The sequence below is a fragment of the Doryrhamphus excisus genome, chromosome 9 (assembly GCF_030265055.1).
Source record: "Doryrhamphus excisus isolate RoL2022-K1 chromosome 9, RoL_Dexc_1.0, whole genome shotgun sequence".
NCBI classification, from domain to species: domain Eukaryota; kingdom Metazoa; phylum Chordata; class Actinopteri; order Syngnathiformes; family Syngnathidae; genus Doryrhamphus; species Doryrhamphus excisus.
The window spans coordinates 2,717,330-2,735,298 of record NC_080474.1 but is presented as its reverse complement, the minus strand read 5'-3'; the positions used below and the strand labels follow the sequence as shown (position 1 = coordinate 2,735,298).

Here is a 17,969-nt window from a genome sequence, read left to right as displayed (position 1 = left end):
AGGGGGATGGTTGGGAAAGATTTAAAAGGGTCCCAAACATTGTTAAGCCATGCATAATAACAGCTTGGACTCAACTCTTACATTTAACTTAATTATGTTAGTCTAGTGTGCGATAAATTTGTAAATCTTAATATTTACAATATTACTGTATTTGTAGGACTTGTATGTGGATGGATGTGGCGTGGACACAATGTTCGCTTGTGCGTGTTTCAGTAGGACGTTAATGATCGGTGCACACCAAGCCAAAGAGCAGGAAGTCGCCTTCACGAGTTGCTGTTGTAACTCTCAGAAGACGCTATTGTACTCCTCTCTAGTGCACGTGGCCAATGAGGTAATATCAATACAATAACCTTTTACACTCTTTAGGTTGTTTAAATACGATGTCCTTATAAATGTGCTATTGTTAGCCGCTAACGTTAGCCCGCTAGCATGTCTATGAAGTTCACGCGAAGCCTTTCTTTCACTTTTGACGTCATTTCAGCGTTACTCTACTTCATATTTACCACTACCTGTGCTCTCCTTGTTGCTGTCTTGGCTTGTCTTGTATCTCATTCCCTTCCACTCCTACGTGTGCTGGCACCCGTAACATAGTCCTGCTTTCTTGATCCTACTAATAGTCTGGAGGATCTCAAAGATGACATCTTTGTCTGACAAGCTAGCAAAATGGCCACCAACTCTTCAGTGTAAACAGACAAAAACATCATACCCACGTCAATGAGTCATATTTACTAGCTATTGAAAAGTTCTATCTGCAGCCACTGAGTATTTGCAAACAGCTCAGAAACAAACGTTGAAGCAAATATTAAAAAGTAAAGAAATAAAATAATCCAAACATGTTACAACCCTGAAAAAGGGGCAAACATGGAGGAAACTGCCAACTCGGCAGACATGCCTGATCTGAAACAAATCTTCTGTGGCCTCACGCAGAGGCACGCCCTCTGGACCCACTCACTGATGTCTCACAGTTCAGTAACTGGGCAGACTCTGGCAAAGACTACAGTGTTTGCATTCTCATGTGTGATTGCATGTTAAACTTACAGTGCATTTTTTTTACAGTACATAATAAGCTTCCACAATAATTCCTGTTTGTGTCCTGCAGACATCTAGCAGCTGATTGGTCGTCAAGAAGAATGTCCCCTCAGCCACAGGGTAGGAGCTCCACTTTGGAGCAGGTGGAGCAACAACCTATTAAAGAAGAAGAGGAAGAGACACAGCCCTCTTATGTTAAAGAGGAAGAGGAGGAGCCACAGCCCCCCTATGTGAAAGAGGAAGAGGAAGAACTCTGGATCACTCAGGAGGGAGAGCATCTTCTAGGGCCAGAGGAGGCTGATCTCACCAGGTTGCCACTGACTGGTGTCTCTGTGAAGACAGACGACCATGAAGACAAACCACCTGAGTCCTCACAGCTTCATCATAGTCCAAGTGAGGAGATGAGAGAGGCGGAGCCTTCATGCAGCAGCTCACTGCAACACATGACAACAGAAGCTGATGGAGACCACTGTGGAGGATCACAAGCAGACAACCTCTTAGCTCCACTGTCAGATAGTGACGACACGACGTCACACTCTCCTGAAGATGAAGACGGCGACTACAACCAAGAATCTCTGAGCAGCGATACAGACTGTGAAGGTGATATGACGACTCACACTAGCAACAAACACTCTGAAAGCTCTAAAAAGAAGACAGATAAACCTTTTAACTGCTCACTTTGTCGCAAAAGATTTTCTTGTAAGACTAAATTGACTCGACACATGAAAACACACACAGGAGAACAACCTTTTCGTTGCTCAGACTGTGGCAAATGGTTTGCTCGAAAGACAACCATGCAGTCACACATGAGAATGCACACAGGAGAAAAACCTTTTACTTGCTCAGACTGCGGTAAATGTTTCACTCAAAAGACAACCATGAAAAGACACATGAGAACACACACAGGAGAAAAACCTTTCAGCTGCTCCGACTGTGGTAAAAGCTTCACTCTAAAGTTTAACATGCAATCACACATGAGAATGCACACAGGAGAAAAACCTTTTAGTTGCACAGACTGTGGTAAACATTTCGCTGAAAATACAACCCTGCAAAGACACATGAGAACACACACAGGAGAAAAACCTTTTAGTTGCTCAAACTGTGGTAAATGCTTCACTGAAAAGGCAACCCTGCAAAGACACATGAGAACACACACAGGAGAAAAACCTTTTAGTTGCCCAGACTGTGGTAAATGTTTCACTCAAAAGACAACCATGAAAAGACACATGAGAACACATACAGGAGAAAAACCTTTCAGTTGCTCCAACTGCGGCGAACGCTTCACTGTCAAGGCTAACAGGCAAGCACACATGAGAACACACACAGGGGAAAAACCTTTCAGTTGCTCCAACTGTCATCAAAGCTTTGCTTTAAAGTCAAACATGCAAAGACACATGAGAACACACACAGAAGAAAAACCTTTTAGTTGCTCAGACTGTGGTAAAAGATTCACTTTAAAGAGTAAAATGCAATCACACATGAGAACACATACAAGAAAAACTTTTCAGTTGCTCTGACGGCGGTAAATGCTTCACTCGAAAGGCAACCATGCAAATACACACGAGGACACACACAGGAAACCCTTTTAGTTCCTCACATTGTGGTAAAAGCTTCAACTTATAGACTTTCATGCAGTTACACATGAGAACACACACTGGAGAAAAACCTTTTCCCTGTTCTGCTACTGTGTCTGATTCCTTTTTCTGACTTGACCTACTTATCATTCACTTTCATTTCATTTCACCGGTGCCGTAATGACTTCGATTGCGTGACGCTGTATTTAATTGGGGACATTGAATGCAACACCAATAGTTTCTGATGTGTCTGTCAATATCAGAGTATTGATTTCCAAAGAATCTGCTACATCAGGGGTGTCAAACTCACAGGGGGCCAAAACTCAAAGCTTACTTTAGTTTGTGGGCCAAATTGGACATGATCCCATGATTTTGTACAGACAGGCTGTAGTAGATAAAATATATAATGGTTGTGAATTTTGTGCTATATACAATATGTATATATTGCTTACTCAGATTGACCAAAGCACTTTGTTTGATAAGGTCTGTGAGGCAGGCCAACTCAGTGCTATTTTCCACACAGCTCCGCCGCCCGGATTTGTGTTCCCTGCTTTATTGTTTGGGGGCGTTACCGGAAGGAAGCAACAGTCTGGCTGGATGTGTTTGAGCTCTGGAATTAGAATGAGATTTGAATGCCTTGTCAATAAAGGTGATTGAACTCAAGTATACTCTGGAGGTCTGTGATTGACTCTGCCACTTACCAACACGTAATATTAAAAGTTTATACCAAGTAGTTTCCTTTGAGATTATTTATGACACTTCCTGTCACAGATGACCTGTGGTCTTGTTGACTGTAGGGGGCATCATCCTCAATAGTGAACAATAATTGTTATCTATTAGATATTTAGCAAAATAAACTTGTCTTTTTTAAATGAAGTCTCTTGGCAGTGTAGCTTTTGCAGCCCACACAGCCGTTCAGTTGTTGAATCGTTCATCAAAATCCCAAAGAAAATTGCCACACTGAAGTAAGGAAAGACATAACCCTCTCTATCAGCTGTCAAGATGGGGTTCTAAAAGTGGGTGGCAGGTTGAACAGAGCAGGAATGCAAGAGGAATCAAAGCATCCAGTCATTTTGGCCAAGGATCTGCATGTCACTCCCCTTATCCTCAAGCATGTTCATGAAGAACTTGGACACAGTGGCAGGAATAATGTCTTGTCAAAGGTACGGCATTGGGATATTGAGATCTCAAGTTGCATTGTACAAAATAAACAGTTGAAAACTGTTATCATCAAGACCATTTAATTGATTGTATTAAAAGAAGACCGGAGAGACCACTGGTATGTAAATAAACAAACAGAGACAAAGGTTCACCTAATCTGTACTCCTGTAAATCGTTGAGGTGTGGAATAAAACTCAAGAAAGTCTACTGGAGAGGAATTGATAAAGTGTCCTCTGCGATCTTCTCCGCCTGGTGTAAGTCCTAAAGAACTTGACAACAGCAATACAAAAAAAATATGATTCCGCTTTACTGCATACATTTTTTTAAACAAAATGAGCTCAATACTGCAAAATAAGAAAACCAACGAAAATGACTCTCGCTCAAATCCTTCAAACACCCACTGAAAGAGGTCCGTACCCCAATGAGTAAATCAGAAGAACTCAGGTCAGTAAAAGGAATCCAATCACTACTTTCCAGACCCAATCTGGAAGTCATGGAACAGGAAATGACTTCACCACTTCCAGCATTTAGTGGTGACAGCATACAGTAAATAAAACACCTTTAACTACAAATGGAACCACTGCAGTCACCATGTCTTTCTTTTGCATTTACCAATAACAATAACAATATGTATTTACAATAACGATAACAAGATTTATATAGATATTTATTGAACAAAGACACCTGTAAAGAATGTTCCAACGGTGATTGCATGAAAGTCAGGCAAGTCAAACAGTCGACCATCAGTGACTCTGCATGTGTCTTTTCAAAGAACACCTCAGAGAAAATGTGTCGCCACAATTTGAGCAAGTAAAAGGTTTTTCTCCTGTGTGTGTTCTCATGTGTCTTTGCATATTTTTCTTTTCAGTAAACAGTTTACCACACTCTGAGCAACTATAAGGTTTCACTCCTATATGTGTTCTCATGTGTGATTGCATGTTTGACTTTAGAGAAAAGACTTTACCGCAGTCTGGGCAACTAAAAGGTTTTTCTCCTCTGTGCGTTCTCATGTGTCTTTGCATATTTTTCTTTTCAGTAAACAGTTTACCACACTCTGAGCAACTAAAAGGTTTTTCTCCTGTGTGTATTCTCATGTGTGATTGCATGCTTGTCTTTAGAGTAAAGCCTTTACCGCAGTCGGGGCAACTAAATGTTTTTTCTTCTTTGTGTATTCTCATGTGTCTTTGCATGTTTGTCTTTAAAGTGAAGCCTTTATCACAGACTGAGCAACTAAAAGGTTTTTCTTCTGAGTGAGTTCTCATGTGTAATTGCATGTGTGTCTTTTGAGTGAAACGTTTTCCACATTCTGAGCAACTAAAAGGTTTTTCTCCTAAGTGCGTTCTCATGTGTGATTGCAAGTTTGTCTTCTGGGTGAAGCCTTTACCACAGTCTGAGCAACTAAAAAGTTTTTCTCCTGTGTGTGTTCTCATGTGTAATTGCATGTGAGTCTTTTGAGTGAAGCTTTTACCACAGTCTGAGCAACTAAAGGGTTTTTCTCCAGTGTGCGTTTTCATGTGTTGAGCCAAACAACCCTTCAGAGAAAATCCTTTCTGACAAAATGAGCAGTTAAAAGGTTTAGCTGTCTTCTTTTTAGAGCTTTCAGAGTGTTTGTTGCCAGTGTGAGTCGTCATATCACCTTCCCAGTCTGTATCGCTGCTCAGAGATTCTTGGTTGTAGTCGCTGTCTTCATCTTCAGGAGAGTGTGACGTCGTGTCGTCACTATCTGACAGTGGAGCTAAGAGGTTGTCTGCTTGTGATCCTCCACAGTGGTCTCCATCAGCTTCTGTTGTCATGTGTTGCAGTGAGCTGCTGCATGAAGGCTCCGCCTCTCTCATCTCCTCACTTGGACTATGATGAAGCTGTGAGGACTCAGGTGGTTTGTCTTCATGGTCGTCTGTCTTCACAGAGACACCAGTCAGTGGCAACCTGGTGAGATCAGCCTCCTCTGGCCCTAGAAGATGCTCTCCCTCCTGAGTGATCCAGAGTTCTTCCTCTTCCTCTTTAACGTAGGTCTGCTGTGGCTCTGCCTCTTCCTTTTTAACATAGAGGGTGTGTGGCTCCTCCTCTTTCTCTTTAACGTACGGGGGTTGGGGTTCCTCGTCTTCCTCCTTCACATAGGGGAGCTGTGGCTCCACCTCTATCATCCTCCTCTGTTGGACTATGATGAAGCTGTGAGGACTCAGGTGGTTTGTCTTCATGGTCGTCTGTCTTCACAGAGACACCAGTCAGTGGCAACCTATGTATATCAATGCTCTTATTTCATACATCAGCCGATACAGTTTATCGGAGATCAGCTTTTTTCAGCATCGGCCCCAGAAATCCCATATGGGTTGGACTCTATTCTGAACAAGCTATATGTAAAGTGGCTCCACACATCTTATGTACATAGACCTGCTAGCACGCGAGCGGGCTAACGTTAGCGGCTAACAATAGCACATTCATTTATAAGGACATCGTATTTAAACAACTTAAAGAGTGTAAAAGGTTATTGCATTGATATTACCTCATTGGCCACGTGCACTAGAGAGGAGTACAATAGCGTCTTCTGAGAGTTACAACAGCAACTCGTGAAGGCGACTTCTTGCTCTTTGGCTTGGCGATGTCTTGGTGTGCACCGATAATTAAGATCCTACTGAAACACACACTAGCGAACATTGGTTCCACTTTAGATTCAATATACATATCAATGTAAACGAGTCCTACGAAGACAGTAATGTTGTAAATCATAACATTTTTCAATTTAACACACACTGACTACACATAATTAACTTAAAAGTAAGAAATTACTCAAAGCTGATCTTATCGCAGCCCTGGCATTATTTGGTCCCGTTGCGTCCCACGCAACAGCAGGAATCACCACTGTAGTTTCATTCATTATTTCCTGTTAATGAATAATAAATAATTGTCATTATTTTATTTATTGAAGTTTCACGTGCTATCAGTGGCGGTTCTGGCTCCTGAGGATAAGCGGTGCATCCGACTTTGATCTGTAGCTCCGCGAAAAAAGACAACACTGGCAGTGAATTAGTTAATTGTGTTAAAGTATTATCTGTTAAATGTTACGATTTACAATATATGTATTTGTATATCAATTACATTGATATGTGGATAGATGTAGAGTGGACTCTATGTTCGCTAGTGTATGTTTCAGTAGGATGTTAATGATCGGTGCACACCAAGACATCACCAAGCCAAAGAGCAGGAAGTCGCCTTCACGAGTTGCTGTTGTAACTCTCAGAAGACGCTATTGTACTCCTCTCTAGTGCACGTGGCCAATGAGGTAATATCAATGCAATAACCTTTTACACTCTTTAGGTTGTTTAAATACGATGCCCTTATAAATGAATGTGCTATTGTTAGCCGCTAACGTTAGCCCACTAGCGTGCTAGCATGTCTATGAAGTTCACGCAAAGCCTTTCTTTCACTATTGACTTCATTTCAGCTTTACTCTACTTCATACAGTATCTACCTTCTCGGGACATTGTGTATCATTGTGCTCTGAGGTTTATCAGTTTATGTCAAAGGACTCATCATTGCACTTGATTAAAAAAAACTGAATGGCCATCCCTGTCTGACAGGAGATCACCTCATTGGCTGACTTTTATTTCCAAAGCTCTACTGGGGATGATTTCTGTTTGTGTCCTGCAGACATCTAGCAGCTGATTGGTCGTCAAGAAGAATGTCCCCTCATCCTCAGGGTGGGAGTTCCACTTTGGAGCAGCTGGACAGACAACATATTAAAGAAGAAGAGGAGGAGCCACAGCCCACCTACATTAAAGAGGAAGAGGAGGAGCCACAGCCCCCCCACATTAAAGAGGAAGAGGTGGAGCCACAGCCCCTCTATGTGAAAGAGGAAGAGGAAGAACTCTGGATCACTCAGGAGGGAGAGCATCTTCTAGGGCCAGAGGAGGCTGATCTCACCAGGTTGCCCCTGACTGGTGTCTCTGTGAAGACAGACAACCATGAAGACAAACCACCTGAGTCCTCACAGCTTCATCATAGTCCAAGTGAGGAGATGAGAGAGGCGGAGCCTTCATGCAGCAGCTCACTGCAACACATGACAACAGAAGCTGATGGAGACCACTGTGGAGGATCACAAGCAGACAACCTCTTAGCTCCACTGTCAGATAGTGACGACACGACGTCACACTCTCCTCAAGATGAAGACAGCGACTACTACCAAGAATCTCTGAGCAGCGATACAGACTGGGAAGGTGATATGACGACTCACACTGGCAACAAACACTCTGAAAGCTCTAAAAAGAAGACAGATAAACCTTTTAACTGCTCACTTTGTCACAAAATATTTTCTCCTAAGAGTCTATTGACTCGACACATGAGGACACACACAGGAGTAAGCCCTTTTAGTTGCTCACATTGTGGTATGAGCTTCACCCTAAAGACGTACTTGAAGTTACACATGAGAACACACACGGGAGAAAAACCTTTTAGTTGCTCAGATTGTGGTAAAGGCTTCACTCAAAAGACAGCTTTGCAATCACACATGAGAACGCATACAGGAGAAAAACCTTTCAGTTGCTCAGACTGTGGGAAGTGTTTCACTCAAAAGACAACCATGAATAGACACATGAGAACGCACACGGGAGAAAGACCTTTCGTTTGCTCAGACTGTGGTAAAAGCTTCAATCTCAAGGGAAACATGCAATCACACATGAGAACGCACACAGGAGAAAAACCTTTCAGTTGCTCAGACTGTGGTAAACGCTTCACTCTAAAGGGTAACATGCAGTCACACATGAGAACGCATACAGGAGAAAAACCTTTCAGTTGCTCCCTTTGTGCTGACACATTTTCGAGGAGGTGTTCTTTGAAAACTCACATGCAGAGTCATTGATGGTCTAATGTTTGACTCCCCTAACGCCCATGCAGGCTGTGTTGCCGTGAGAGTAATATTGTGTGATCATGTCTTTGTTCAATAAATACATCCAGCTTTTTATTAACATGCAAAATGAAAAGACATGGCGACTGAGTGGTTTCATTTGTAGTTAAAGGTGTTTTATTTGACCGTATGCTGTCATCACTAAATGCTGGAACTGATGAAATCATTTCCAGATTGGATCTGATTCCTTTTCATGACTTGAAAGTGTGTGTGAGTGAATTTCAGACCTTTGAAGAATTTGAATAAGAGCAAATTTGGCTTTTTTCATTATTTTTTTTTTACAATTGTATGTAATAGAAGGGAATTATTATATTATTTAGTGCTCAATGCTATTTTGACACATCTCTGCTGAAGCATAAATTGTATTGTCTGTGTTGTTTCATTTTCAATACTCGGTTTGGTCAGTAGAGGGCACTATGTGTGCACTGCTTAATAATAATTACAATCAATTTTATTTGTATAACTCTTTTCCAGGTACTCAAAGACGCTTTATACCAAGATCAAGATAAAATAAAGCTAAATAAAAAAAGAGCAGAAAGACAAGCTAAAAACAAGGCACACATGTTCTTAAGATGAAAAAAATGCAGTTCGGGTTAATTGTTTGATGTGGGGTTCAAATGAAAGAGTAGGGTCTATAGATAGTTTGAGATGATATGAGTTTGTCATGTGATCTGGTGTCAGCATGCCAATTGCACGATTCCTCAATGCTTGCGACATCTGTGGCTTTTTGCTGTAAGACCAAACTGCACATTCCAGATTGGCCTTTTATTGTGGCCAGTCTAAAGTACACCTGTCGGATCAGCATCTTGATGTGGCACACCACTGAGGTGGGATGGATTATCTCAGCAAAGCAGAAGTGCTCAGAATCAAACATTTAGATGTTTGATAGACAAACAACATCTGAAAGAAATTGTAATATTTTTCATTTAGAATTAATTTTAGATCTTTTAGTCCATTTCATGAAAAACAGGAACAAAAACGTCATCTAAATCAAAAAGTGTTGCCTTTATATTTTTGTTGAGTATATTTATTGAACATAGACACATTCACACAATATTACTTTCACTGCAACACAGCCTGCATGGACGTCAGGAAAGTCAAAAAGTAGACCATCAGTGGCTCTGCATGTGAGTTTTCAAAGAACACCTCCTTGAAAATGTGTCACCACAATTTGAGCAACTGAAGGGTTAATCTCCTGCGTGTCTTTTAATGTATAATTGCATGCTTGACTTTGGAGTGAAGCATTTGGTGCAGGCAGTCACAGCAACTGAAAGGTTTTTCTTGTGTGTGTTCTCATGTGTGATTGCATGTTACCCTTCAGGGTGAAGCTTTTACCACAGTCTGAGCAACTGAAAGGTCTTTCTCCTGTGTGTGTTCTCATGTGTCTTTTCATGGTTGTCTTTTGAGTGAAACACTTCCCACAGTCTGTACAACTAAAAGGTTTTTCTCCTGTGTGCGTTCTCATGTGTGATTGCATAGCTGTCTTTTGAGTGAAGCCTTTACCACAATCTGAGCAACTGAAAGGTTTTTCTCCCGTGTGTGTTCTCATGTGTAACTTTAAGTAAGTCTTCAGGGTGAAGCTTTTACCACAAAGTGAGCAACGAAAAGGGCTTACTCCTGTGTGCGTCCTCATGTGCAACTGCATGGTTGCCTTTCGAGTGAAGCGTTCGCCACACTCAGAACAACCGAAAGGTTTTTCGCCTGAATGTGTTCTCATGTGTGATCGCATGTTAGCCTTAACAGTGAAGCGTTCACCACAATCTGAGCAACTGAAAGGTCTTTCTCCTGTGTGCGTCCTCATGTGTAATTCCATGTTAGCCTTTAGAGTGAAGCATTTACCACATTCTGAGCAACTGTAAGGTCTTTCTCCTGTGTGCGTTCTCATGTGTCTTTTCATGGTAGTCTTTTGAGTGAAACATTTACCACAGTCTGAGCAACTAAAAGGTTTTTCTCCTGTGTGTGTTCTCATGTGTCTTTCCATGTTTGTTTTTAAAGTGAAGCGTTTACCACAGTCTGAGCAACTAAAAGGTTTTTCTCCTGTGTGAGCTCTCAGATGTTGAGTCAACAGACTCTTAAGAGAAAATCCTTTCTGACAAAGTGAGCAGTTAAAAGGTTTATCTGTCTTCTTTTTCGAGCTTTCAGAGTGTTTGTTGCCAGTGTGAGTCGTCATATCACCTTCCCAGTCTGTATCGCTGCTCAGAGATTCTTGGTTGTAGTCGCTGTCTTCACCTTCAGGAGAGTGTGACGTCGTGTCGTCACTATCTGACAGTGGAGCTAAGAGGTTGTCTGCTTGTGATCCTCCACAGTGGTCTCCATCAGCTTCTGTTGTCATGTGTTGCAGTGAGCTGCTGCATGAAGGCTCCGCCTCTCTCATCTCCTCACTTGGACTATGATGAAGCTGTGAGGACTCAGGTGGTTTGTCTTCATGGTCGTCTGTCTTCACAGAGACACCAGTCAGTGGCAACCTGGTGAGATCAGCCTCCTCTGGACCTAGAAGATGCTCTCCCTCCTGAGTGATCCAGAGTTCTTCCTCTTCCTCTTTCACACAGGGGGGCTGTGGCTCCTCCTCTTCCTCTTTAATGTGGGGGGGCTGTGGCTCCTCTTCTTCCTCTTTCACATCGAGGGTATGTGGCTCCAATTCTTCATCTTTAATTAGAGGGGTGTGTGGCTCCTCCTCTTCTTCTTCTTTAATAGGTCGTCTGTCCACCTGCTCCAAAGTGGAACTCCCACCCTGTGGATGAGGGGACATTCTTCTTGACGACCAATCAGCTGCTAGATGCCTGCAGGACACAAACATGAATTATTGTGGAAGCTTATTGTGGAGGGGTTCGAGTGCTCGAGTAATCCTTTGACATATGTTGTCTGGTGGTCGGGCCGTCATCCTTGGGGCCCAGCCCAAAGAAGCCACACAGGATATCCCCCTCATCCCACCACCTGCGGGGGCAAGCATAAGGGTCTGGTGCATTGTATTTTTCGGTGGGCATGCCCAGCCAGGAGAAGGCCCCGGGACACGCTGGAGGGATTATGTCTCACAGCTGGCCTTGGTGTATGGTCCACAAATGGCCTGCGGCCCACACTTTGGACATCCCTGGTTTAACCTTCCTGTTATGTTATAGGTCAAATTGACCCGTTTTTTTTTCGGATGACACTTCTTCTGCTTGCCTTAATTAGTGTAATCAACATATAAAATAATGGTCCCACAGCACCAACCACAGCCATTGGTCATCTTTTCTAACATGATGGATTTATGGGCCTACAATGTGTTTGTCATACAGGGATGGCCATTCAGTTTTTTTTTATCAAGTGCAATGATGAGTCCAACTTTGACATAAACTGATAAACCTCAGAGCACAATGATACACAATGTCCCGAGAATGTAGATACTGAATGAAGTAGAGTAAAGCTGAAATGAAGTCAATAGTGAAAGAAAGGCTTTGAGGCAACTTCATAGACATGCTAGCACGCTAGTGGGCTAACGTTAGCGGCTAACAATAGCACATTCATTTAGAAGGGCATCGTATTTAAACAACTTAAAGAGTGTAAAAGGTTATTGCATTGATATTACCTCATTGGCCACGTGCACTAGAGAGGAGTACAATAGCGTCTTCTGAGAGTTACAACAGCAACTCGTGAAGGCGACTTCCTGCTCTTTGGCTTGGTGATGTCTTGGTGTGCACCGATCATTAACATCCTACTGAAACACATACTAGCGAACATAGGTTCCACTCTACATCTACATCCGCATAGCAATGTAATTGATAAACAAATACATTAATATTGTAAATCGTATTATTCAACACACAATAATTTAACACAATTAACACATTCACTGTTGGATTTTAGCAGGAAACATACAATTACAAATAACGGTATTGGTAATAATATCAGCGATACAGCCAATAACATTTTCTCACATTTCTGTCTTGTTTAAACACTCAAAAAGTTCAAACCTTCGTTGAAATTTTTAGAAGAAACTCTCTGAAACCGAGCGTTCCGAGCCATTCCAAACGTCTTTCAGGGCTCACTTCCAAATGCTCAAACATCATGATCTGAAACTTTGGCTTGGTTTAACACCAACACAACAATCAAACCACATTTAGAGGTCAGAAAAGTGGGAAGTCCAGTTTAAGTAAATCATGTTGGAGGCATGGAAAAAAGCCATTACTAAGAAGTGGCTTAATCCAAGACTGGTTTAGTGTGATGAACACAATACATGATATGGAACTTAATTTCTTCATTTATTGCAGACATGAATACTATGTTACATTAATGTACATCACACCGATCGTTGGGCAACACGACGAATGCCCTGTACTGCGTACTCGCCGCCCTCATTGGGCCGCTGCCGGCGTCAGCCCCGGCAACCTTCGGCCGCTAAACCGTGCAGTTTCAGCGGCACTTAGGTGCCCAACGAAATGTGCACTGGTGAATGCGCGGTCAGTGTCAAGCAAGACGTTTATCCTCCAGGACCTCTTCAAATCGTACGGTTTGGATTTATTATTCATCACGGAGACCTGGATTAATGCCGGTGAGTCCGCTGCCTTCTCTGAGCTGGTGCCTCCTGATTGTACCTTCATCAACACGCCAAGAACCACTGGCCGTGGAGGAGGTATTGCTATTATTTTAAAAGCGTCTTTGCGCCATAAGCCACTGTCAGTGGCGTCTTTCGGCTCATTTGAGGTGAGCTGCTTCGAACTGCACCAACATGAGCGGGTGCTTTGCGCTGTCATTTATAGACCACCCAAGCACAACAAGGATTTTATTCAGGACTTTTCTGACTTTGTCGCTGCAATGCTGATAAAGTATGACAGAATTTTAATTGTGGGTGATTTTAATATTCATGTCTGCTGCCCTTCTACGCTTATGGCAAAAGACTTTTTAGAATTGATGGAAGCTTTTAATTTGACACAAAGTGTAGCAGGAGCTACACAGATACATGGACACACTTTAGACCTCGTTTTGTCTTATGGTCTTACTGTTCATAACGTCTCTGTAGGTGATGCGGTCTTCTCGGACCACAGTCCGGTTAGGTTTGACTTAGATGCACACTGTAACACCAGCCTGCCTGCTCCTGTTCGCTTTGGTCGCTTTATCAAGCCTGACGCGGCCTCGGCCTTTGCCACTCTGTTCTCCACTGCGTCTGAGGCTTTTATGACCTCCGACGCTGCACTGGACACCGAGCAGCTGATGAACTGCTTTACTTCTACCTGTGCGACTGTCTTGGACAGTTTAGCCCCTCTGAAAGTCATGCGCCCCAAAACTAAACAAGAAGAGTGGCTCAACGATGTCACTCGAGCAGCCCGGCGTGAATGCCGAAAAGCAGAGCGCAGGTGGAAGAAAGACGGTCTACAGGTCTCCTATCAAATTCTCAAGGACAGTTGGAGACATTATCAGAATGTGGTGAAGACTGAGAAAACAAAATACCTCTCAGACTTGATATCAGACAATATTAACAACCCACGTGTTCTTTTTAAAACTATTGACTCTGTTTTAAATCCCAGTCCATCCACTATACTTGAACAATCATATGAAACGTGTGAAAACTTTATGCAGTTTTTTAAGGACAAGGTTGCATCTGTACGAAGTAATATATCACCCCCCTCTTTTAATATGCCCACATTGACACAGTGCTCTAAAGGTTTTTATCAGTTTGAACCGGTGTCACTGGCTTTTATCACGGAGATGGTAAAGGGTCTTAAGCCTTCTTCTTCCCCCATCGACCCAGTCCCACCTCGCTTTTTTAGGGAGGTGTGGCCAACCGTGGGTCCTTCTGTGTGTGCCATCATCAACAGTAGCCTGGCCTCTGGTACCGTGCCATCTTTCTGTAAAAAGGCTACTGTTGAACCTTTGTTGAAAAAAACTAGTCTGGATCCTTTAATTTTATCAAATTATCGGCCAATCTCTAAACTGCCTTTTATCTCAAAGATTTTAGAAAGAAGTGTTCTTGCACAGATGCAACCTTTTTTAGATGAGAATGGGATTTTAGACACTTTTCAGTCAGGTTACAGGGCTTTTCATAGCACTGAGTCTGCACTTTTAAAGGTTTTTAACGACCTATTTTTAATAACTGACTCTGGTGGTTCAGCCATTTTAGTGCTTTTAGACCTGACTGCTGCTTTTGACACAGTGGACCATACCATTCTTTTATCTCGCCTGGAGAACTGTGTGGGTGTCAGGGGGTCTGCTCTTGAGTGGTTTAGGTCGTACCTGTCAGGGAGATGCCTTGCCGTGGGACTTGGGGGATCTTACTCCTCCACTGCTCCACTTGACTGTGGAGTTCCGCAAGGATCAATTCTTGGGCCCATTTTATTTGCCCTCTACCTGGTCCCACTTGGCGCAGTACTTAAAAAGCATGGCATCTCCTATCACTTGTATGCGGACGACTGCCAGCTGTACTTGCCACTCGCAAAAAATAATCATGCCCCCCTGACACCCCTTCTTGAGTGCTTAAGGGATGTCAAGGCCTGGTTGGCTCACAACTTTTTAATGCTTAACGAGGAGAAGACCGAAGCTATCCTCCTCAACTATAAAGGCCCCCCTATAGACTTCGGTCCCCTCCAAAACAACATTCGTCCCTCAGCCACCAGCCTTGGCGTCATAATAGACAGTGATTTTAAACTCAACAAACAAGTTAATGCAGTTATAAAATCCTGTTTTTATCATCTTCGGCTTTTATCTAAAATTAAATCTTTTTTATCTTTGCAACACTTTGAGCAAGTCATGCACGCTTTTATTTCATCACGTCTGGACTACTGTAATGCACTTTACTCTGGAATTAGCCAAAAGTCTCTCTCCCGCTTACAGTTAGTCCAGAACTCTGCGGCACGGCTTTTAACAGGAACCAAAAAGAGGGAGCACATCACCCCAATTCTGGCCTCCCTTCATTGGTTGCCTGTTCGTTTTAGGATTGATTTTAAGATTTTATTGTTTGTTTTTAAGGCGTTGAATGGGCTGGCCCCCAAATACATCTCGGACCTCATCCAAGTTTACTCTCCAGCTCGGTCACTGAGGTCCGAGGGCCAGCTCCAACTTGTGGTGCCCAAGATGAGACTTAAGACCAGGGGGGACCGAGCCTTTTCTGTGGTCGGCCCCAAACTATGGAACTCTCTGCCCTCCTAAGTAAAAAAGGCCCCCAATATCGAAAGCTTTAAGTCTCGTCTTAAAACCCACTTTTATTCTCTGGCTTTTAACTCAGAGTGAGTCGTATGGTCCTGTGTCTTTTAGTTCTTTGTTTTTATTGTAATTGGTTCTATTTTTTATACTTTTATTGCTTTGTTTCTTGTTTTTAATATTTTAATATCTATTTTATTATTTTATTTCTTAAATGCTCTTTTAGTTTTGGATTATTACTTTTTATTTTTACTCGTCTGTGCAGCACTTTGGAAACTCTGTTTATAAAATGTGCTATATAAATAAAGTGGATTGGATTGGATTGGATCACACATACACATATACAATATACACTTCATTGCTACACATGTCTGAAAAGGAGCAGGGAGAAGCAATGCTTATTAAATCCAATTAAGTTACACTCAGATGCGGTTGCAGAGCCGCAAGTTGCCGACCACTGCAGTCGACCATCAGTGCCTCTGCATATGTCTTCTCAAAGCGCACTTCCAAGAAAATGTCTTACCACAATTTGAGCAAGTAAACGCTTTTTTGTCGGTGTGTGTTCTCAAGTGTGAATGCATGGTTGTCATGCGAGTGAAGCGTTTACCGCAGTCCGAGCAACTAAAAGGTTTTTCTCTTGTGTGCATTCTCATGTGTGATTGCATGGTTGTCTTTTGAGCGAAGCATTTACCACAGTCTGAGCAAGAGAAAGGTTTTTCTCCTGTGTGTATTCTCATATGTGATTGCATGGTTGCCTTTTGAGCGAAGCATTTACCACAGACTGAGCAGCTAAAAGGTTTTTCTCCTGTATGTGTTCTCATGTGTCGATCCAAATCACTACAACGAGAAAATGTTTTGTGACAAACGGAGCAGTTAAAAGGTTTATCTGTCTTCTTTTTCGAGCTTTCAGAGTGTTTGTTGCCAGTGTGAGTCGTCATATCACCTTCCCAGTCTGTATCGCTGCTCAGAGATTCTTGGTTGTAGTCGCTGTCTTCATCTTCAGGAGAGTGTGACGTCGTGTCGTCACTATCTGACAGTGGAGCTAAGAGGTTGTCTGCTTGTGATCCTCCACAGTGGTCTCCATCAGCTTCTGTTGTCATGTGTTGCAGTGAGCTGCTGCATGAAGGCTCCGCCTCTCTCATCTCCTCACTTGGACTATGATGAAGCTGTGAGGACTCAGGTGGTTTGTCTTCATGGTCGTCTGTCTTCACAGAGACACCAGTCAGTGGCAACCTGGTGAGATCAGCCTCCTCTGGCCCTAGAAGATGCTCTCCTTCCTGGGTGATCCAGACTTCTTCCTCTTCCTCTTTAACACAGGGGGGCTGTGGCTCCTCTTCTTCCTCTTTAATGTAGGGGGCCTGTGGCTCCTCCTCTTCCTCTTTCACATAGGGGGTCTGTGGCTCCAATTCTTCATCTTTAATTAGAGGGGTGTGTGGCTCCTGCTCTTCTTCTTTAATAGGTTGTCTGTCCACCTGCTCCAAAGTGGAACTCCCACCCTGTGGATGAGGGGACATTCTTCTTGACGACCAATCAGCTGCTAGATGCCTGCAGGACACAGACAGGAATCATTGTGGAAGCTTATTGTGTCCTGTAAAAGGAAAAAATACTTTTTACTGTTTAACTTTAATGATGGGCTCTTGAGCTCATGTCGGTTTCTGTCGGTAAAACTGGTGCCAGGAGCTAATTTAAATATTTGTGTGTCCCATCCAAACCCGACAGCAGTGTGTCCAGGATACGTCCATCAAGTTCTCTTTCATCAATATAAACACCATAGTTAGTCCAGTGAAAAACGACAAAGAATAAAAACTGTCCTTTATTTTATGGACTCTGATAGATATGCTAGCACGCTAGAGTTAGCGGCTAACAATAGCACATTCATTTATAAGGACATCGTATTTAAACAACCTAAAGAGTGTAAAAGGTTATTGCATTGATATTACCTCATTGGCCACGTGCACTAGAGAGGAGTACAATAGCGTCTTCTGAGAGTTACAACAGCAACTCGTGAAGGCGACTTCTTGCTGTTTGGCATGGTAACGTCTTGATGTGCACCAATCATTAACATCCTATTGAAACACACGCTAGCGAACATATGGTTCCACTTTAGAATCTAAATACATATCAATGTAATGTTGTAATTATCAACATCCATCAATTAAACACACACTAACATAACATTCATTCATTCATTTTCT

At 42.6% G+C, this 17,969-nt stretch overlaps 5 protein-coding genes across 8 annotated transcripts in view; 1 reads left to right on the top strand and 4 right to left on the bottom strand.

The window, feature by feature from the left end:
* Positions 1–17,969, bottom strand: part of cdca9 (cell division cycle associated 9) — a 137,491-nt gene that overhangs the window by 108,833 nt on the left and 10,689 nt on the right. The window lies entirely within an intron of this gene.
* On the top strand, positions 198–4,523 carry LOC131135715 (gastrula zinc finger protein XlCGF57.1-like). Of its 2 annotated transcripts, XM_058081945.1 has the most exons (3): positions 198–331; positions 1,100–1,629; positions 3,127–4,519. In XM_058081945.1, the coding sequence occupies exons 1-3, from the start codon at positions 327–329 to the stop codon at positions 3,258–3,260; spliced, it is 669 nt and encodes a 222-aa protein (XP_057937928.1). In that variant the 5' UTR covers positions 198–326; the 3' UTR covers positions 3,261–4,519. The 2 variants fall into 2 exon arrangements, with proteins under 2 accessions (XP_057937928.1, XP_057937927.1); XM_058081944.1 differs by having other exon boundaries at positions 1,100–4,523.
* Positions 2,733–6,397, bottom strand: LOC131135714 (zinc finger protein OZF-like). 3 transcript variants are annotated; one of them, XM_058081940.1, is made up of 2 exons: positions 6,268–6,397; positions 2,733–5,972 (listed from the first exon to the last, which is right to left on the bottom strand). In XM_058081940.1, the coding sequence occupies exons 1-2, from the start codon at positions 6,270–6,272 to the stop codon at positions 4,508–4,510; spliced, it is 1,470 nt and encodes a 489-aa protein (XP_057937923.1). In that variant the 5' UTR covers positions 6,273–6,397; the 3' UTR covers positions 2,733–4,507. The 3 variants fall into 3 exon arrangements, with proteins under 3 accessions (XP_057937923.1, XP_057937925.1, XP_057937924.1); XM_058081942.1 differs by having other exon boundaries at positions 2,733–5,968; positions 6,268–6,368; XM_058081941.1 differs by having other exon boundaries at positions 2,733–6,000; positions 6,268–6,363.
* LOC131135709 (gastrula zinc finger protein XlCGF57.1-like) lies at positions 9,687–12,371 on the bottom strand. Its single transcript, XM_058081935.1, has 2 exons — positions 12,230–12,371; positions 9,687–11,444 (listed from the first exon to the last, which is right to left on the bottom strand). The coding sequence occupies exons 1-2, from the start codon at positions 12,232–12,234 to the stop codon at positions 9,923–9,925; spliced, it is 1,527 nt and encodes a 508-aa protein (XP_057937918.1). The 5' UTR covers positions 12,235–12,371; the 3' UTR covers positions 9,687–9,922.
* Positions 12,566–17,852, bottom strand: LOC131135738 (oocyte zinc finger protein XlCOF7.1-like). The gene is made up of 2 exons (XM_058081994.1): positions 17,715–17,852; positions 12,566–17,319 (listed from the first exon to the last, which is right to left on the bottom strand). The coding sequence occupies exons 1-2, from the start codon at positions 17,717–17,719 to the stop codon at positions 16,245–16,247; spliced, it is 1,080 nt and encodes a 359-aa protein (XP_057937977.1). The 5' UTR covers positions 17,720–17,852; the 3' UTR covers positions 12,566–16,244.